The 22,416-nt window shown below is 33.7% G+C and overlaps 2 protein-coding genes and 1 pseudogene across 4 annotated transcripts; all 3 read left to right on the top strand.

Moving 5' to 3' along the window:
- Window positions 1-7,696: 7,696 nt before the first annotated feature.
- LOC119642571 (F-box/LRR-repeat protein 2-like) lies at window positions 7,697-11,952 on the top strand. 3 transcript variants are annotated; one of them, XM_038041752.1, is made up of 4 exons: window positions 7,697-7,883; window positions 8,874-8,911; window positions 8,968-9,094; window positions 10,020-11,952. In XM_038041752.1, exon 4 carries the CDS (start codon window positions 10,110-10,112, stop codon window positions 11,802-11,804), a length of 1,695 nt encoding a protein of 564 aa, XP_037897680.1. In that variant the 5' UTR covers window positions 7,697-7,883; window positions 8,874-8,911; window positions 8,968-9,094; window positions 10,020-10,109; the 3' UTR covers window positions 11,805-11,952. The 3 variants fall into 3 exon arrangements, with proteins under 3 accessions (XP_037897680.1, XP_037897681.1, XP_037897679.1); XM_038041753.1 differs by lacking the exon at window positions 8,968-9,094 and having other exon boundaries at window positions 10,068-11,952; XM_038041751.1 differs by having other exon boundaries at window positions 8,874-9,094; window positions 10,068-11,952.
- A 1,359-nt stretch (window positions 11,953-13,311) lies between these two features.
- Window positions 13,312-14,271, top strand: LOC119642577 (annotated as a pseudogene).
- A 5,630-nt stretch (window positions 14,272-19,901) lies between these two features.
- On the top strand, window positions 19,902-21,572 carry LOC119642529 (F-box/LRR-repeat protein 2-like). The gene has a single exon (XM_038041679.1). The coding sequence runs from the start codon at window positions 19,902-19,904 to the stop codon at window positions 21,570-21,572; it is 1,671 nt and encodes a 556-aa protein (XP_037897607.1).
- The last annotated feature ends 844 nt before the right edge of the window (window positions 21,573-22,416 follow it).

The following is a 22,416-nucleotide window of genomic DNA, read 5'->3' as shown; positions in this document are numbered from 1 at the left end:
GTTGCGACTACAGCCAACCTAAGCTAAGCATGCACCTAAGCATATGTAAACACCTAGAGCATGTTGGCAATGGGACAGGCGAGCGAGACTGCAGCTATAAAAGAGCAGCACATCGCGCAGAATCTTTCAGTTTGGTGTCATAGCTGTCTACGGTAAGTACCCACAGACAATTTTACAAGTTGACCTGTACTTACTTTCTGACTTAACGGATAGGGGATGTGCTGGTTAAGCTTAATCGCCATCCCTGAAGGACTTTCGGGACATTTGACTTAACGGATAGGGGATGTGCTGGTTCAGCTTTAATCGCCATCCCGGAAGAACTGAGAGACGCTTTTTTTGTTAGTTTTGCACTCACACACCAATCAGGGACGAACCGCCGGCCCTGAGAGCCAAGGCCGCTATGACACTGACAACGTTTCCGTTTCTCTGTAGCGCGTCGCGATAATCCAAAAGGAAAATTTTAATAATATAAGAAGTCAATCTCTCATCACATGCAAGCCACACCAGAAGTCGGGCCACCTCGCTGGTTCCTTGCCATAGCCAGCTTCTACCCATCGCTGTACTTCTCTCCCGTAAAAAGGAAATAATAAATCAAGGAATTTGTACACCATTCTAAATTTTTTTGCAACGAATCTTGGAGTGACTGAGTTATACCCCGCCCAAGAAAACTCGTTACAAGCTTTTTGAATGCGATTTTCTTTAAACTCGTCGTTATTGATATCATCATCACCTTCACCAGAATTTTCTTGTTTACCCTTATTCTTTTCCGTCAATAAACTTTCTCCATCGTGGCCACCATCCCAAACCGCACAGTTCAATTGTATCCAAACGTGACGTTGGGCCACAACTGAACCTTCGGGTCTTCAACCCGATCCTTAAATGTTGCTCATGTCTTTGTTCTGCTTCTCGATCTTTTAAGCTAGATACAACTATAAATCCGGATGTTACTGGTTTCACATAGTTCTTGGTGACAATATCATATCCATCTTTAAAAGACGATTTCTCTTCGCTCCAAGTTTTACCCAAGTTGATACTGGAAAATATCGGAAAAATATTACAAGTTATAAATATACAACTGATTTTAAAGATCGATTAACAAACAATGTATCCAAATCGCTATTTAGCGAAGGTATGTGGCAGGGGTATAGCTACGATAGAGCTAGAAAATAAAACCAGATAGATAATTAGTATAACAAGGAAAAGTTGTAGCTGAAGATAGCAATTACAAGAAAAACCTGGATGTTCGATACGTTTTCCCGTTTCTTGGTTTCTTGTGTTGTAAGCTATTAAGAGGGCTTCCAGAAAATAATTTCCAATTTAATCTCCAAATGCACAGTCGTTTGATGCAACTCTGTTGATTTTACATAGCAAATTTTTAAAAACGCTAAAACATAATAACTTAAAAATAATTTCACGTGAATATGACTTTTTTATCAAAAGTATTTTTCCTCTTGTTTCTTAGAAAATAACAATTTTTGTGCAGTCTTTTCGAGCAGATCAAAACTTACAAAATGTAGATCGCGAAAATAAACAATAACAATGTAAATTGCCGTTAAGTAACGCTTTTTGTTTTTGTTCCTTTTCATTAGTGATATTAAGCTCTCAATGAATGTCTTGACAAAAAACTATCTTTCGTAATACATTAACAACCGTCAGCGAGAAAACCAACAAAAAGGAGGGGGGAGAGGGGGAAACGTAAATTTCATTATTATACATATACTCAGTGTCCAGTGACAGCGTGGGCGTGGAGTGGGCGTAGTCATGTTTGCGTGTGGTCATATTTTTCAGTTCCTTAATAAATAAAAAAAGCTGAATTTAAAAACACATTTCAATATAACCGGGGAATTCTAGAATATCTGGAATTACAATTTCACAAAAATTGTGGTTAGTCTAAAACAGTGAAGAAGTAAGTCTTTTTTCAAGGCGTAGGTGTATAAAACGATTTAAAAAAAAAACTCGAGGGCGGGCGAATAATTTAACAACATTTTGTTTTTAACCCCATCGTAACAAAATCTCTTCTATTCACTTCTTAAAAATCGACCAAGAAAACAGTGAACTTGGCACGAAGAAAAACGTGCTTTCAAAAAATGCTACATAGCTTGTGGCAAAGGCAAAATTGATGGGAGCGAAAGTTGTGTTGTAGGGATGGAACTAGAACTACGTGTCACTAAATTCTGGGAACAGATGATGATAGAAGGTGAGTTCGCATAACTCATAGACAAGAAGAAAAACATAATTGACGGAATAAAAAGCTCTGCAAGTTCTAGATTAACATCAAGAAAACACATGCTGCGCATCGTAAGTGACGTCAAGTGCCAGGAAACATCTAGTCACAGTGAGAAGATATCGCATATTGTGGGCTGTCACCAAGAAAATAAAAAGTAAACATGCAAAGAAATTTGCTTCGATCCTAATCCGATAAATGAATTATTTCTGTTCCTAGTGAATGCATATTTTATATATTTCGATTTCCGTGTGATTTTTCGATGAGTTCTAGTAAAGTGTAAGAAGAAAATACTTTCGTATGTTTCTATTTTGTGTTTTCCGATCCTCGTAGAGTTCTGAATAAAATGAAATGTGATTCACATTTCTAACGCACCGATGCGGATGATCTTAATATTTACTCTTTCTTTAGTTTGCTCTGTGACGTATGCTCTCGCGGTCTTCTCTCCTCTTCTGGAGATTAATCGTTTTTTTGGATCATATAATTAACCTTTATTGTGCACTAAAACAGAGCGTGCGATAGATGCCAAATTCGACGATTACATATTACCAAAGAGATTAGCATGATCAACCTTTGAAGTATCATAATTTAGTTGGCTTACCACCGTACACACATAGTACCCAGAAATTTGCTCCGAAGACACTGTAAAAAGTATTACAATATTGTTATGAAATTCGCTTTTATGAGATACAGTTCGTATCACAAGATCGTGGATATTTTGATCAAGAGAAATGCACTTTAAAGTTCTTTTATTTAAAGTTTATTATTTTTATATTTTTTTAGCGTTACTTATTCATTATGTAATTTACCGTATAATAGTAGATTCTTCTATAATTTATGGTTATGTTTTGGATTTTAGATCAAGACAATCTAATAATGATTTACATATGACACGAAAAAATAATCTTATGCGCAATCTTGAAATCGAATTCATATTAGATCGCATCAATTTAAGAATTGCAACTGAACATATTGTTATGAAATTCGCTTTTACTAAGATACAGTCCGTATCACTAGATCGTGGATATTTTGATCAAGAGAAATGCACTTCAAAGTTCTTTTATTTTACTACTTTGCCTTTCACAACAGTAGGAATATTTATTTACAATTTATTTTGGCCGTACTCTCAACTTCTACGTTCTTGCCATACTAACTTTTCACAAATATTCGATTTGTATACAATTTTACAAGAATGTTACTATACCTAAATTCATGGTTATGGTCTAATCCCAGCCTGGTTTTTCCTCTAATCGTTTCCATCGGCCTGCACCTGCATGACGATCCTGCGAATATGCACTTAGCTTTTACCTGTTTGCTTTTCCACTAATCGTTTTCATTGGCCTGCAGCTGCATGAGGCGCCTGCGAATGCTCATTTGGTTTTCCCATCTTTAGGGAATTTATTCTTACGAAAATTACTTAGCTGACATTTAACTGAATTTGGGATTTTCGTAACAATATAATAAGTAACAAAAATATAAAACGAGGAATCGCTTCGCCCACGTCTCCGTACCTGCAAGGCCGTCCGTCTACCTGTCTGCTAACTACTATGTACTACATATATAAGTTACTGTTATGCATTTAGATTTGTACAGAAAATTGAAAAGCAACAATTTGAATACAAACAACTATTCTGGCAACACACTATTTGTTTGAAAAGAAAAGAACTGTTTTTTCTAGACTGAAACGCTTATTTTATATATTTCGATTGATGGTGGCTCTTAGCCGTTTTATTATTTAATGCAGTTAGTTTCAACAAAATCATTTCACAAGAAAGAGGTTGTAAGAAATAAGTGAGAAGTAAAACAGTGAATGAAACTTTAACCAAATTTATTTATTAAAAATTACATAAAAGAATTTCAAAGACGGACAAAGACGGACGCGCGGACATGCAAACAAATGTATAGTTAGAACTCAGGTCACTCTATGAAGTTATTGAACATTTGTAATTGCAGGGCATAATGAATCCAATGAATAAATGGTCGGATATATCTGCTACGGATTATTTACTTCCTACATTACCTAACGAAGTGTGTGAATAAAAACGTTTAACTCTCTTCATATGGACATATGCAACAAGTAAAGCTGGTTGATAAATATTGGTGTCGATTGTCTAACGTCTCTGAATGAAAGAGTAAAACGAAACTAATTGTTACCTTATGCAATGTGAAGGATATTTGCGAAATCGTTGAACGTCGTACAGAATTCCTTGATAATTTACAATTTGAGAAAGTAAAGATACATAATGTGGAAAAGGCTGAGTACTTATTGAAAGTCTTCGGGTATTTAGGGTTTTATGTTAGTTAATTGAAATTAGACAGTTACCGGACACTTTCATTGCTTAATGAAGAAATTAGAAAATATGATTTTAGCTAAAATCTTAAACGAGGTAGTCGATGTTAATTCCTCATTGATAGATTTCCACAAATTTCCCCAACTAAAATCAGTGCACATGTCGTGTAACTTTGTTGATAATAGCATAAAAGGTTTTTTGCTGTTAGATTTGACGACAAGCCATTTCAAAGACTTGAAGCAATTAAGAATAAGTATGTTAAACGCCATCACGAAGATTTAATATTGAATACGTTAGTAATGTATGCTCATTCTTTGCGCAATTTCGAAATCTTTATACGGGTGGAGCAATTCGATGCATCGAAATGGCAAGAAATGTTCAAAAAATTTGCTCATTTAGAAGTATTGAAGATAGTCGAGTTTTTTGGGAGAGAATAGTTTGAAGTTCTCTCTCAAAATATTCCAAAAGAAACGTTTCTTCGGACAATAGTTTTAAATTGCTGTTTAGAGCTAAATAACAGTCTATTAAAATTCATTGCACGAAAATGGTGTAACAGCCTAGAACCTTTGGACTTGAATGGATGCTACAATTTAACCGATGACCGCATCAAACAATGTTGTGTGTTAAATGATAAACTACATGATTTAAATTTAGCAAATTGTTATCGTCTATTTAATCATGAGCTTTTACAAGGTTTAGAAGAAAAAACAACGTTACGAAGTCTGGATCTGAGTACCATTGGAGGTATGACGGATGAGTATATATGTATGTTGATTCAGCGTTTTCCCAATTTGAGTGTACTGAATTTGAAAATTCCAGAAATAGTTAAAGGATTATCGAGATTACGTAAACTGAACGTTAATGAATGTACAAAGCTGACCGCACTTACTATCGACTACGCTGTAAAACATACTACAACGTTACGATTGAATATGCAGTTTATTAGTAACTTTGATGCGGAAGAAGTAAAGGAAAAATTATTAAAGTATTCTCCTCGATTAAATAAGATATCATGGTCACTGTGTTTCTGGAGCTCAAAATAAAACCGTCCCAAACCCCTCCAAACTGACACCATTAACAACCGTTTGAGAACTTTTAACATCCAATTTATTGTCCATGTTACTTGATATATAAATTCGTCTCGGAAATTACATATGATCACAAGTTCAAATAAACCTGTGTGTAAATATTTTATGTGCACTCAAGTCTAAACTAGGATTTTTGCTTTCAATTCGTTAAATATCGCAATTCGTTTTTCTGAATAATGAGAAAGATTTGATTATTTGATATTCGAATGTGATGTCGCGCAAGCTTTATTCAAAATAAATTTGAATGCAATGAACATAAAAACATAAGGAATTCATTTCGTAAAGAAGAAAAATTAAGAAAAATGAATTACATAAAAAGTCGTTAGATATATTTAAAAATTTTAATAAACAAAATTTAAGAGATGCTTAACAATTTTAATACACTATAAAAACTATATGTGCGTCTTTATATTTTTATTTCGCAATTTTTCGTCTAATTTTTTCTGATAGATTTTGTTTAATTTCTCAATTTTTCAATTAAAATCACTTCTTTTTGTGCTTGCCAAATTTCTTTTGTTTCACAGAAAGCCGTTAGCTTGTTTGTCTTTTACACCGCTTATAAAAAAGATACTGTCTGTGGAGAATGGAGAGCTTTTGATAAATAAGAAAAATGGTGAATAAAAGATATCTCTCATCTGTTAAATGAGAAGAAGTACCAGAAAAGACATCAGACTTTCCGTTAATCAGAAAAAGTGACGAAAAAAACATAATAATTTTTGCTCAATGAAAAGAAGTGGTGGAAAAAAATCGTGGCAGCTGGATATGTTTTATATGGGTCTGCTACAGCTGTTGTCTGAAGTAAGGCACAAGGTTTACTTATAAATATATTTTTGTAAAATAATATTATGTTTCTATTGGAAGGACTTAATTGCCTTAGTTTTTATCAGCACTTAAGAATCAAATATTTAACATAGCAGATATTTAACATACCATTAATTAGGACATAAAAAATGTATATATAAATGGAGTTGTACAATCTACTAAGCAAATGCCGAAAAATTAGATTTAAAGTGATTTTACACTCTCAGTATAGAAAAAAAAATGCACACCCAAATTTCGTTTTCAGAGAATTAATCGCAAACAAAATTGTAGTGCTTGGCATCCCTTTTCACAAACGCTTCTAGAAGTGATCCCATTCCTATTATTTGTTAAAGAAATACCAGAAATTTTGATTTTTTTTATCAATAAAACTTACACCAATTATTTCATAGAGAAATACAAAAAATTTCTGTACATTTTACAGCTGTTTTCCTTTCGAATTCAACCGGCATGCATTATTTCTATATATTCTACAGCAGAGCATGTTCAAATCAATCACATTCTGAACGAGAGTACGTCAATACAATAAAACCGAATCTGGTGTTAGGAAAAAAAAAATAGAGAGAAAACTGACGAAAAAATCGATATGAAAATCCTAACATCGTTTCACCTCTATATCCAAACAACGTCAAAAAACCAAGACCAAAACATTTGCAAAAATCCGACTTGAAGATATCGCTACAATACATCAGTGAAATGTTAAGAAATCTTTGTAAAGTTCGAATATTAGCAGCTTAGTCTTTAAAACACCCCGCAATGGACATCTTGAAAATACCTGGAAAATCTAATATCAATAAAATATTTGACTTTATTAAGCTTGCTAAACTAACCAGCTAATCTTACTTAAAAAGCCAAAGAGCTGATAGTCTTGGTTGATGATGCTCATCCTATTTTTAGTACTACAATTTCTTTCTTTGGTCTAACTAAATTATGAAAATAGTAATAATAATAATAGTAATGAAATTAATCAAGAACTCAAAGAGAAATTACCTTCTAATAAATAAAGAAACCGCAGCGTCTCATTTTGTCATATATTTTTAACGAAACTTTCTGTTCTTCTGCTAGTTAACAAATCATTAATAGATGATTCACGTAAGATGATGTTAAGTAAAAGAGTTGTGCAATCTGAACACAAAATTAAACGAAACGTAACATTTCCTCACTACATAGTTACGTTTTCCGATAGTTCGGCAACCCTTAATTAAATCCAACTGAACTGGTACGTAAACATTTGCAGAGAGCGAGAGGCACAGACAACCTGCAATGAGAATTGTTTTCGTTTTTCTTTTCTCAATAAATTAGTGGAAAGTTTCTCATACGTAAAGCAATGTAAACATTATAAAATGGTTTACATATTATGACGTTACAAATACAATGAGTGAAAGCAGTTTTTTAAAATAAAATCCTAAAAGTTTGTGCCCTCATAATATAGACATCAATATAAAAAGGGTGTTAAGATAGGTAAGTAAATTAAGTCTTATTATTTCGCAAAAATATTTATTATTAAATTCTATGCTGGGAAATGGTATTCTTGTATATTTCTGAAAATGTGAATGTTGGTTTTTTCTTCTGCCTTCTTCTTTTATACATAGAATCACTCCGTTAACATAGTTTTTCGATAAAAGCATTATTTGTGAGAGAAATTTTGCTTGATTCGCTCTACTCGTTTTTTAATGACTTCATAACTTAATAAATATACGTATAAATATATATTTTTTGCGTAACATACAGTCAAAAACGAAAGTATATGTATTACTCAGAATTTTGAGAACTTTTCGGGATTGGCAAGTGTTATATCGAAAACTTTTCATATCGATATGTCGCAAAGGAACGCAATTATTTGCCTGAGGAAGAAATTTTCATTGAAAGATTTCTCTTCGTAACAAATTTCTTGGAAAAAATTCAGCACAGTTTAAGCAACCAAGATGCTCTTTGAACACTCTTTGATGTGTTCATCTTTTAAAACATTCTCTCGAAAATGTACACTGCAATGTCATAATTGGAACGTAGCCTCTTTCAAAATAGGAAAAGCCATCAAAAAGCATTTTTTAGATACCTTAAAGGATGTATTTTAGTCCTTCCTTTGAATTTTCTTCTATGAAATAAGTCATTCAAATCGTTATGTTAGCTTTGCGCGAATACAATATTTGGTTTGGTCGTTACTATGAAAGTAAATAGAAACTCCACTACGCTTTGTATCTAAAACTAACGGCAGATGATTCTTCTGAAAATATCTTAAAGTCCTGTGTTCTTTCCTTTGAAATTCAACGACGACCCTTCAACATCTAGGTTTTAAGTTTGCTTGCTTCTTTAAAAAAATATACGATCGGGCATTAATAGATTACTTCGCATATCTCTCTGGATGTTTTGTACCATTTATGATCCAGTATTTTTCATTGCTGTAAGCCTTCCGAATATCATTTTTGCAAAATTTCTTTCTTTCCATTGTAGGTTGACGTCATAGTATGGCGGACCTCACTTTGTAAAAGGTAAACAAATAAGTAAATACCTGAATGTAGTCTGAACGTACAAGTCTCCTGTTTAGCCTTCTGTGACTATGGCCAGCTACTTAGACAAAGTTCTCTACACCTAGATAATTATAGATGATATGCTAAGGAGAAAGAAACGTCGAAAGGAGAAATAGGGTCTGGCCACGAAGGTGTGCGCCATCGGTAAGCATTACGTCTTTCTCAATCAATCAACATAAAGTACAGTCGCGGCAGGAATTGACACCCGGTTACGTCCACTGTATAGTCGCGCTTCGAATCTGGACCGTTTTTTAAAACATAATTAAGTCGATATATAGGGATTCAACTCCTAGTACATTAAAACCATGTTGATAGGTGTAGGAATTGCTTGGTCAATAATGGCATACATACTGCTTGGGCGCTTAAGATTTAATTAGCTGAAACTTCTCCCACAAGGAGGCGAGATTTGTACTCGATTCCGAGAAACCATTTCGCGTCTCCGTGAAAAGTTTGTAAAAATCAATATCCCGCTGCCTACAGTCAGGGCATGACCATCTTAAGCCTTTAGAAGAGTCAGCGACTGCGTCAGCAGCGTTTCGGAATTTTTGATTATTAGGTTATTAATGTATGCGAATATCTATTTGGTAGCATACATTTAAGTGCTAAAGATATGTAGGAAGCCGCGAGCATTTTCTGTCTCTTTTCGCGCGTTTCTTTCTGTTAATTCCAATACACGTGCAAGCGATACATCTTAAGTGATTGGCCATATTAAAAGAAGAAAAACCCCTGTCTTGCCTGTCCTGTTCAAAAAGGGTTGAATTCCGCGTAAGCCAACGATCTCGCTGAATCCTAAACGCTTATCCCTAATGTGCAGGTGATGCGGGAAATACCTAATTGCAAACTACTAGAATTTTCACGGAATTTACGCATGGGCATAATGACATACACACTCATGCGTATATGTGAACGTTTATTTTGTTTTCTGTTGTTTAAAAAACTTGAAAACTAGGCAACAAACGTTACTAAGGAACGTCAAAAAAAAAAAGAAAATAAATAATAAAACTCATTTCATTATCAATTTTCTTTTAAACCGCAAGCATTTTATTTTTGTAATATATTTTTTTTCTAGAAAGATTAAAAGGTCTTATATGTAAAAACTAAATATTTACGACTTTAGAACATCACGAATACGTTACCGAATAAGTTCACCAATTTCCCAATGGACGATGACGAGATCGTGTTGCCCGTTCTACCTAATGAAGTTTGGATAACCATTTTCACTTATTTACCGTTTGGAGATTTACAACAAGCAAACGCGGTCTGTAAGCATTGGTGCGAGTTGACACGTGTACCAGTATTACGACGTAAATCGAAACTGGTCATCACACCTTACAATTTGATGGATATATGCAAGATTATAAAATGCCAAGTACTATTTTGTAAATATTTATCATGCGAAAGCGTCGAGTTGCGAGATTTAGAAGTGCAGGAAAATCTTGTGATCGTTTTAGAGTATTTGGGTTCTCGTATACGTCAATTAAAATTAAATAAATCGCCAGTGTTTTCCATACTTAACGATCATTTACCCGAATTGGAGGAATTAATTTTAACACATCTACCCCGCATACAAAACGGTAACAACACGATATCGGCAGATTTATACAAATTTCCAAACCTTAAATCGGTGCACATGTCCTGTGCCAATGTTACATACTATATAAAAATCCATTTATTATTAAATTTGACTTTGGTGCCTTGTAAGAATATCGAACGTTTAAGTTTAGAACTTAATAGCGATCAAGAGGATTTAATTATGTACACTTTGGACATGTACGCCCACTCGTTACGACACGTGGAGATAATTGTAAGATCGAAACCTTCCACAATAGTGAAATGGCAAGAAATTTTTAAAAAGTTTACCCAACTAAAGGTGCTAAAAATAACCGGCAATTGTGGTTATAAATGGTTGAAAGTTGCTTTAGAAAATCTCCCAAAAGAGAGTCGGCTGCAGAAAATCGATTTGAACGGTTGTTTAGAATTGAACGATGATTTTATGAAATTTATTTTAAATAAATGGTCACAGTCTGTGGAGTCATTGGATTTAATGGTGTGCCATTGCTTAACGGATGAAAGCATCAAACAATTGAAATTAGTTAAGGATAAACTCTATCATTTGAATTTGGCTTATTGCTGTCGCGTAACAGCGCGAGGACTACTGAAAGGTATAGCTGAAAGCGCGAACGATAAGATGCTTAACTTGAATCTTAGTCATATCACAGGTCTATCGGAAGAGTTTATATTTTTGCTGACTGAGCGTTTACCAAATTTGACTTCGCTCAATTTGGAAAATTGTCGCGAAGCTGTAACCGATAGATCGGTAAATTTCATTTTTTCCAATCTCCGACATTTGCGTCATCTCTCGTTAAATGATTGTGTACGTATCACAGATGATGGCCTTATAGGCACAGAATACTCAATGTCAGCGGTTAGTCGCTTGAAGAGACTTGAAACGCTTAGCTTACGTGGTTGCCGTAACATTTCGAACAGATCGCTTTTAAAAGCATTGAAATTTCAACAATTACGTAGGCTGACGTTGGGTTATTGCTATAAGATCTCCTCACGCGGTATTGAAGGCCTAGTGGAATATTGTCCCGCTCTTGAAGAATTGACAATTACGAGTTGTTTTATGATAAGTGATGATTGCGTTCTACAAATAGTTTTAGGCTTACCACGTTTGCGAAAATTGAATGTATCAAACTGTGTCAATCTCACGATGCGTTCTATTGATTATGTGATGACTTACTGTAAAACCCTACGTGAGCTTTGCATGAACGGCATTGACGCTTTAGAGGTGGAACAAGTGCAACAGAAGCTGTTAAAACAAAAGCCCCAAATTCTTAAAGTGGAATTGTAGCTGTTACAAATTTCAAGCGTCGTTAGTTATAAAAGTTTTTGACGTTCAAAATGATTTTGAAAACCACACGGGTGCAATATTCTATCTTTGCCTTTTTCAAATTTTCTTACGATATATATATTAGATTTTAAAATATTTATATATATATACATATATATATACATATATATTTACATATATATAAATAAACCTTTGTATTATGTAAATGTCATTTTATTTATTTGACATGTACTTTTTGGGATTTTTAAAAATAAAAAAACAAAAAAAAAGGACCAACGTATGTTTTATTTATATTGAATACCGCAATGTTCGCATATATAATTTTCGTAAGATAATCTTAAGTCCCTTCTCTAATAGGAGACTTACTTGTGGGCTTGTTAAAGTGATTATAAGATAAATGTGAAATGTTTAAAGAATCAATTCGTTGGCCACTCTTGATTTTAATAATTTCATCATCAAGATGCCAATGCGAATGTAGAATCTGTTAGTATCAGCAGCTTAGTTTTGCATCTGTTAATGTCCTCTCAAAAAGTTGTAGTTATCGCGAATTTTTTTATATGAAAATAAAAAACTGTACATTATAAAATTTACTAATTATAGCAAGCGAGGGCGTTCTGAAATACTTTTAATTTTACAATGCTACAATTGTTTGTAGTAGCATTATTCTTTATATTATTCGTTGTTCTGCTATTGAGTTAAGACTGGACGGATTCATCGCTACGATTGTTTTTGTCTGGCTCGCTCAATTGTAAACAAATTTCAGAGTAATTAAATGAGCGAGCCAGTTACTCTCATACGAGCCGAAATTTGTGCTTCCCTGCGTCGAACGCTCTCTCACTTTCATTCTGCAAGTGTTTTTTCCTTCAAATCTTAAATTTGCAAGAGGAACAAATGTGAATTTATTTATTTATTTATTATGGACATTTAATTAATTCTCTAATAAATTCAAATTATATCATTTATTCTTTATGTTATTCGTTATTCTGCTTTTTTTATAGACTGCTTTCGTCACCCCATGTGTAAAAATATATTTTAATTTTAAAGCAAAGGAAACTTTCCTAGTACATTGGTTAGTGCCAGCCAATGGAGTTAAAACCTCTTGTTCTCAACTATATGCCCTTGATCTTTGCCATTGCCATTTACATAACTGAATTCCTGAATCTGTAGGTTGACATTCAATGTGGCCTGTGCAGTGCTATACTTGCTTTTACTTCTTTTAAATTCTTATTTTAATTTCTTGAGGAACGCAATATATTTAATACGATTTTCCTCGCGGATCAATTTTCGCTAGACGTTTTAAGGAATTCTGTACTACGATTGGCTTTTTCTACTAAATGAAAGTTCGGTTAGCTTTTGCAAAAGAAAGAACAATTCCCGATTCTTTACCATAGTTTAATAGTAACTTGGTAATTAAAAATGTCTGAACAGCTGTAAAATATATGATTAGCAAGAGGAAGACCGTTACAAAATATATTTATGGCAGTAAGATGATAACCTGTAAATTATCATGAGCACCTATGATTTATTAGTGCATTTTGAGGAAATTCGGGATAAAGAAAAGCTTAAACCATATCGGATCTGTTACGAAAGACGAGCGTCATTTGAATAAAAGTTTATTCAAAGACAAAAAACTGAACACTTTGTGGGAAAAAGCTGAAATATCTGGGTTTACTCCGGAAGAATTAGAATCATTGAAACAAGAATTTCAACACCATCAAGATAAAATAAACATCTTTTATAGCCTTTTAGAAAGTTTAGGATCGAAGGTCGATAACAAACATGAAAGTAAGTTTAATGTGCGCCTAATGGCCGAAGAAAATACTCATTTAGATAACACATGTTACTTGGATTTCACCCGAAGTGCACGCTTTGTATTTTACTGATTTTATTAACGTTTTCCCTTCGTAGATGCTTTAAATGAAGATGAATTTGACGCTTTTAATATGATTTCGAACGATCCCAATGGCGAAAACGAAATTGAAACCCCGCAGATGAGCCTAAAAAAATATGAAAACCAAATTAACCAAGTTCGTGATCAGCATCGCGGTATCACGGATCATTACGATCGTCTAGAACGCTTGATATCCACAGGTCCCCATAGTCAAGATTTTATTGAACCGAAAGTACAAGGCCTTTGGAGGACTGAACAAGCAAATAACTTCACTGACAATGAATTCTCGTCAATTAAAATCGAATTGCATCATTTCGAAGCTAGATTATTGAAATTGCGTCATTTACTTGTAGAGCATGCTCTGCAAAAGGAAAGATATATGGTGTGTTATAAAGACAAAATTATATTCTCTTGCTGATTAAAATATTTGAAAAATTTTCCTTTTAGAATGAAAAACATCAAGATAAAAGCCAGCGGTTTGAGGATATGGAAGATAATATTAAGAAGCAGACACGTAAAATGGAAAAGATACAAGAATCAATTGAGAAATCAATTTTCAAGCACGCTGAGCTTTAATTCGAAATAAGGGAAGAAAATCCTAAATTATTATTATTATTATTTATTTATTTATTTATTTTAATTCTACTTATACATGAAACTCAACTAAACAAATAACAGTCGAGTTCAATTGGCTCTTAATGCAAAACTTATATTAATTAATAATAAAACTTAGTATAAGTACAATAAACAAATAAGAAGAAAAAAAAAAAAAGAAAAAAAGCATGTACACAGGCAGCATAGAGCCACAGTTACAACCGGTACAGGGCCAAATTGCAAATGAACCCCTAAGCCATCGCAAACATGCACAAGTCTGGCAACCGATAATAATTAACAATAATTCATTTTCGAATCGTAACGAATTTTTAAGGATAAAAGCTAGTTTAAGTGCGACATAGGTAAATCACGCGTATTAAGTAATGTTGCTTTAACGGACTTTAAAAAGTCCGATAACGAGAATAACTGATAGACGTCATTTAGGTTCTTGCAAACGACACGGAGCGGATTAAACAACTCATAATTATATATACAATGACTAAGCTTAACCAAGATAAAGTGCCTAGAGAAACGGTTAGGGATGTCAAAGCTTATTTCACCAAGTAATGAAGGCGAGTCAATAGCACCATTTATTGCTTTGATTAGAAAGGAAACGCCAAGAACAAACCTACTTTCAAGAGACGGTAAGGATAGCAGAAGCAACCTATTTTCGTAGGGAGGAAGAGAGGCAATCGGATCCCAACCCAAATTTCTAAGGGCAAACAGCAAGAATTGCTTTCGAAAAGATTCAATTGAATCTGTTTTAGCTACGCTTTTTTTTAGCTAAGCTTTAACTCTAAATAAGTCAACGTGATTTTAAATAACATGTATTTTCTTTCTTTACACAGAGATACCTACAGCTATTTATCAAATACATTTTTGAATGGCGTTTGACACTGGCTTTTTTACTTCCTTAATTTTCTTCTTCTTTTTCCTTTAAAAGAGATTGTGGGTTTTTGGCAATTCATAAGAATTCGAACTCAATAAAAAAAATTCGTAGAAATCGTGCATAACTGGTGGAAACTGTTGAAAGACTTGTGGAAATCGGTCTCGTTTTTTATGGAATAACTTATGGCAGAGAAAACAGCTTTTTAGATGTAGCAGTTACATATTTAATCATAAATTTTTTTGCCGATTGTAATTGGTTTTATAATGAAAATCGTTAAATGAAAATGAATTTATATAGGAATGAAGATGAATTTGATGGAAGCAACTTATTAAAAACTTTTATTATTCGTTGCTTTTAATAAGTGAAAGTTTTTGTTGAGATAGCTTCGTGTTTGTTTTGCTATATATCTTTCATAATTACATATTTAAAATGTGTGTGAGTAAATATATCAACATATATACCAAACTAAATTTGTTGGTTGTTCAATACTACTTGTTAATTAATTGTTAAAAATTATCTTTGTAAAATATTTTTGGTTGTTTTATATACTTTAGCCACATGAAAGCATATATATGTATATATATTCTGTATGATCCTAAGAGGCTTTTAGAAATGTCGGTATGTGAAACTACTTTGTTAGGCGTCCTTTTTCCTTTATTTTTCTTAAATTAAATTATAGCTTTTAAAGCTACTACATAAAAAAGATAACATTATATTTGAAATTATATTGCTTTTCATTCCATCTAATTTTCAGGATAATAGTGCTTTATATTCAAATTCTTCGAAAAAAAATTTTTTTTTTTGGTTAAAATATATTATTATTATTATTATTATTTTAATTTTAGACTAATGAATTGAATTCTTAGACTAAAAAAAAGACATTGAGCACTAGCAACACAGGCTATCGGCTCCGGTTAAAATATAAACTTAAAAATGTTAAGAAAAAATCCAAGAATTACTTTAACTGTTTCAAGAAAGTTTAGACAACTTTAGAAAATCCAGCTAATTTTCAAGGCACAAACGTTGCTTGTTTCACGGAAGTATAAAATAGTTTAGCCTGAAAATCACCCTGTTAAAAGCTAAACATAAATATATGCATATATGTATATATATATGTATATATATGTATATATATATGTATATATATATATATACATATATATATATATATATACATATGTATATACAGATGTACTAAGGATATCACTATGGGTATCGAAGGTTTCTTCTATTCCCCTAAAAATTGGGAAAAAGTATATATATATATATATATATATATATATATATATGTACAGATGTACTAAGGATATCACTATGGGTATCGAAGATTTCTTCTATACCCCTAAAAATTGAGAAAAAGTATAATAAAATCTTATAATAAAAGCAAATATTGGTTGATGATTTTTTGTCATTTTAAGTGGCTGTAAAACTCCCCGTGAAACAAATGTGAATAGTAGTAACAGTGTACAACACAGCCAGTTTAAATTAATGATTTACCGCCTTGAGAACGCTTTACAGTTGTTATGCTTAGTTCAATGTATCTCATTAAATCGATCAGTAGCGTCCATATAAATATCTATGAAAAGCAAGGAAACATTAACAGTTTTATAAGTTTTTCAAAGTTTTCACACTGACGAAAATAGAGCTAGAAGACATTTAGACATTTAGAATACCTACCACCAGTACTTTTTCCATTTTAGTATCACAAAGTGGAGGAGGAGATCTAAAATAAAAATTTCATAAAAGAAAAGCAATTGCAATACAATTTTTATAAATAATTACCTTGTTAGTGGCTTCTCGACTCATATTTAAAGCAAGAGAAGCCCATACTTGAGCCAGGTGAAATGTTCGCATTTTCCATTTTAATGGGGTTCTGTTAAATTATTAATAAGAATAACTGATGATATTTACGCATATTATCGGGAATCTTTCAAATAAAAATATATAAAAAAAAATATTTTTCAATTTATTGTTTAAGCGGAGGAGATGAACCGTTAGTACGACGATATGTTTTCGTCTTCGGTCTCCCTCCAATTTATCCCCTTCAGCAGCATGAAGAGCGCGTAGCCAAATAAATTTATGCGGTGGGTACTGCTGCTTCTGCAGGAACCTCTTCGCGAGAAAAAGGCAACATGCGCCGCCACAGTTGTATGCGTTTGCCGATCTCGCTGGTCATCCATGCATGCATAAAAAATTTTATATGCTTGGTGGAATGCTTTCTGTACGTTCGCTTTCGAGAATGCCGGTTGCAAGTATTGTGAGGAGAGGATCCAACAATCCAAACGTTCCTTTGTGACTACTCGGCCGTTCACCTCCTTGCAGGCATCTTCTTTAGACGGGGTTAGGTCCGCGAGGCACGCCTGACACTGCAGCTGCTCATAGATGTGCCTCGCTATGGCGTATCCTGTGAGCAGCCGCAGGAAGCCTTCCTCTTCGTCGCTGAGGGCATTTAAGATCAGGTCGCGGTATACCTCCTCATCGATGTCGAACGACTCGAATTTTTCCTCCTCCTGGACTGTGGGCGCGTATTCCATCCTGTTGATGAGGAGACAGTCGTCGTCGGACCTGAAGCCGCGGGACCATTCCGACACGATGAAGTTCCTTAATTTTTCTAAAAAAATATGAAAGCCAAATTAACCAAGTTCGCGATCAGCATCGCGGTACGGTGGTAAGGCATCACTTTCTAATCAAGTATCGAATATATAGAGAGAATGCGTTCCGTTGAAATTCGAAAGGAAAACAACTATAGAATGTATAAGGAAAAAAATATATCATCAATGGTTTCTTTTCAGGTTATTGGGTTATGGGTCTGCATGCATATGAATCAAACAGGCCTAATCCATATACAAACAAACAAAAGAAAAAAAATTCTCTATTTAAAATATTTAACGCAAGTGTTATGAATCAGAAGTTGGACCAATATAGTTTTGTTGTATGTATTGAAAAGTTCAAGCCAACTGCAACAATTTAATATGATAAAGTAAATTAAATAAATATATTTTCGTCTATTTAAAGAAATTGACTTCATTATGACTCGGTTGAGTACCAGGTTTACAATTGTTATGAAATTTCCTTAGTCAAGTGGCCGAAATGGCATTTTCAGTCAATTTTCGAGATAGCCGTTATCTCTCCTTATTTGGTAAACATAGTTTCCATCAATTAAATTTACATGCCTGTTTAGGTGGCGAGCCCATCCCATTGCTTCAATTTACTTATTGTTCAAAAAGCAGGAGAATTTCAATATGCACCAAGATGATGATAGATGATCTTAAAATTTTGCAGATGCTTAACTAGTAAGCAAGTCTTTCTGATCCCTGATCAGAAAGATCTGGCATATGTCTGCCAGACTTTTATCGTGTATGCATACCTGCTGCTACTTCTGTTCCCAGTTAAGTCCCATCGTCGTTCTTAGTGCAAGTCTTGTTACATCCTACCGTCTGAGCGAAGCGTTCCGCCATCTGCACGTTCCACCAAACCTATCCCGGATGTGTCCCACTGCCGCGCATCTTTCTATATGTACATCTCACAATGTGCATGTTTCATTATTCATACGCCCCAACATCCGTATGTTATGTTATTCATGCGGTCCATCCTTACGTCATGGTAACCATCTGGCTATAAGTGCTTCCCAATGGCCATATATTCCAGCCTATGCGCTTTCCTATGTCGGTATATTTCTTCCTTACATCCCCTTACATATGCATCCCGTTGTTCATAAGTCCAACTGTGCGTAATTTATCACTAACGTAAGTCTCACGTAATAGCCAGATATATATCGGTACGTAGGTCTAATTTCTTATCACCGAATTGATTGCCGATAATTCGTTCCATTCTTATGTTTAAGCCACGGCATGTAAAATTAAGCGTGCTTTCAGCTTTTCTTCTAAATGTCTTGGCACCCCAAACTAGCTACTATTTTTACGTTTTATTTTTTATATGTTCGATGTTTTAAAGGCCGTTTTCAAAAGAATGCTTACACCTAGCTATGTCATATGATTCTATTTGTTCGATAAGCTAATCCTCTATAAGCGTCATCGTCTCTACGAGTTATCGTGTGCTTGCCTAACGAATGTCTGGTTCACACATTATCTGTCGGACTAATTCTCCCTTCCACAAATATTGTATTTGTATACATTTTTACAAGCATGTTACTATACCTAAATTTATGGTTTTATTTCTAATCCCAGGCTGCTTTTCCGCCAATCGCTTTCATCGGCCTGCAACTGCTTGAGGCGCATTCGAATGCTTCTTTGGTTTTTCCTTCTTTAGGGAATTTATTATTAGGGAAAATTACTTACCTGAAATTAACTGGATTTGGGATTTTCGTAACAATACTTCGACTATTTTTTAATGCGAACACAAATCCGGCATTAATCTCGATTGTATTTGAAAAATGAATGGAATGAAAAACATGAATTTTTTTTGTCAAAAGAAGTTAATTTTGTTCAATATATTTGCTGCTGAGCAAAAGAAGATGTAGTTCATACTAAATTCCTGGTTGGAATGCTGTACGACTGATAGATATTTGACTACTCATTTGGTATATTTCAAACCTGGCAACATGTCTTACCAATGAAAGTAAAATAGAAAATTTTTCCTATAACGTATAGATATTTTTTTTAAAGCGACCCGTTTTTGGCTTTCTTTCTTATTTTTTATGCAAGTAATCAATTCGAAAGATATTTTATTTTAAAAAATAATTGTAATTTTAGAATAGAAGAAAATGTCATATACTTTAACTGCATTACCAACGGATGCCCAAGACGCGCTATTACCTGACTTGCCAAACGAAATTTGGATAAAAATTTTCACCTATTTAACCCACGGAGATCTACAGCAAGTCAAACTGGTCTGCAAGCACTGGTGTGATTTATGCCGTGTACCTGAGTTGAAACGCAAATCGAAATTGGTGATTACTGCTGACAATTTGAAAGATTTGTCCCAAGTCCTCAAGAGGAATCCGGAAATTTGTAAATGTCTACAATACGAATGTTTAGAGTTGCATGGCGTAAAAGTGGAAAAGGATTTGTTAACAGCTTTTGAGTACTTGGGTTATTACATACGACAACTGAAACTGCATGAATCTCCGGTATTTTGTGTACTTAACGATTATTTACCGGAACTAGAAGAGTTGATTTTAACTCGTATACCAAGCATACAAAGCTATGTCAATAATTTCTCGGTGGATTTGTATAAATTTCCGAAATTCAAATCCTTGCATATGTCGTGCGCTGGTGTTACTTATTATATAAAAATTCAATTACTTCGGAATTTAATATACGATCAATGTGAGCATTTGGAACGATTGAGTCTCGAATTTGATAGAAGTCAAGAGGATTTAATTTTATATACGTTGGAATTACACGCTGATTCATTACGTCAATTGGGTATCGGAAATCATTGGAATTCGAAGCCGTCAACTTTAATAAAATGGCAGCGAACTTTTGAAAAGTTTACTAAACTTGAAGTATTGAAGATAACCGGTAATTGTAGTTATAATTGGTTAAAAATCATTTTGGAAAGTCTCGGTGCAGAAAATCGTTTGCGAGCAATAGATTTGAGCGGCAGTTTAGAATTAAGTGACGATTTATTAAAATTAATTGTACGAAAATGGTCAAATTCTGTCGAATCATTGGACTTGATGTTTTGCCAATGCATAACGGACGATGGTTTAAAGCAACTGGGTGCGATAAAAAACAAATTACATCATTTGAATTTGGCCAAGTGCCGTTTGACAGCTGAAGGTCTCTTGCAAGGTATAGTTGAGAACACTAATTACGCTTTACGTAGCTTAAATTTAAGTCATATTACGAATATGGCGGAGGGATGTATATGTTTATTAGCTCAAAGATTATGTAATTTAACTACACTTAATTTGGAAAACTGCTATGAAGCTGTAACCGATTCATCTTTGTATTATATTTTTCGTTATCTGAGACGTTTGAGACATCTTATTTTAGACGATTGCATACACGTTACTGACGAAGGGCTCATTGGCGCGGATCCCTCAAAGCCTGCCATAAGCAATTTAAAGGGACTTCAGACACTTAGTTTATGTGGTTGTTGCAACCTATCTAATAGATCACTTAGCGAAGCGTTGAATTTCCAAGAATTGCGCAAACTTGAATTAAGTTACTGTCATAATATATCGTCAAGCGCTATCGAAGGTCTTGTCCAACATTGTCCCGCCCTCGAAGATCTGACGATTTCGAGTTGCTTTTTGCTCGCCGATAATTCTGTTCTGCAAATAGTTGCAGGCTTACCTCGTTTACGAAAATTGAATGTTCGAAATTGTATCAACTATAACGCACATTCCATACACTACGAAATGACTTATACATACAAAAAATTGCAAGAATTGACCATGAAAGGTGCAAATGCGTTGGAAGTGTAATGAAAAAAAAAGGAAAATACTAATAATGTCAATCGTTAACTGTCGCCGACTGTTAAAGTTAATGCAGTATTATTGCTAATGTATACGAACATGTTGGGGATCAATATATTAATTAATATGTACATGTAAACATATATTTTTGAAATTGTCTAAATATAAATATTTTTATGTAATGTATTTTTATAAAATATATGTTTATAAAAAATATTTTGTAATAAAATAGTAGCACAAATAATGAAAAAAAAAAGGGCAACTGAAGGCAACGCCATAATAAGTTACATTTCTCTTAGAGCAATAAAGCGTTAACAGAAACTTGGCGCTTTTTTCAATATATTTGTAAAGATTGTTGTATTCAATGACCGGATAAATTAGCAAATGGAAAGTTCATAGGGAATTCTGTTAAGAAGTCAATGTCGGCATTAAGAGTGTTTTATTATAAAGTTTGCAGCTTCTTGAAACTCATGACGTAAAAATCAGAAATGATTCCATTAGAATGACACAGAATATCCAAAATAGCTCTACTATATCCATATTAGACAGAATCTTATGATATTGAGTACTTGCACTCGTTTTTACCTGTTTTCTTAATCACTTGTTTCTTTGTAAATTACGAATCGACGCACAGTGCTTTCACTTGTTAGGTCTAGTAAATAGGGAATCCAAATACTAAGTACACATGCTTTATAAATCTGCTTACTAGAAAGGTTTAATTACTACCGAATCTAGTTACAGCTAGTCCAAATAGATAACTTACTTATCACTTATCAGCAAAGTCTAGTAAATAGCAAATTTGATTGCAAAATAGGCTCAATAAATCGTATGCTTACCTGCTAACACGGCACGC

This window comes from Glossina fuscipes, unplaced genomic scaffold (genome assembly GCF_014805625.2).
Source record: "Glossina fuscipes isolate IAEA_lab_2018 unplaced genomic scaffold, Yale_Gfus_2 226, whole genome shotgun sequence".
Classification (NCBI taxonomy): domain Eukaryota; kingdom Metazoa; phylum Arthropoda; class Insecta; order Diptera; family Glossinidae; genus Glossina; species Glossina fuscipes.
Note: the sequence above shows the minus strand (reverse complement) of the source record. Positions and strands in the feature narration are given on the sequence as shown.

What these genes read in the sequence shown, in the direction of transcription:
- LOC119642529 (XM_038041679.1), top strand. Translation starts at nt 19,902, where the DNA reads ATGTCATATACTTTAACTGCATTACCAACGGATGCCCAAGACGCGCTA.
- LOC119642571 (XM_038041753.1), top strand. Translation starts at nt 10,110, where the DNA reads ATGGACGATGACGAGATCGTGTTGCCCGTTCTACCTAATGAAGTTTGG.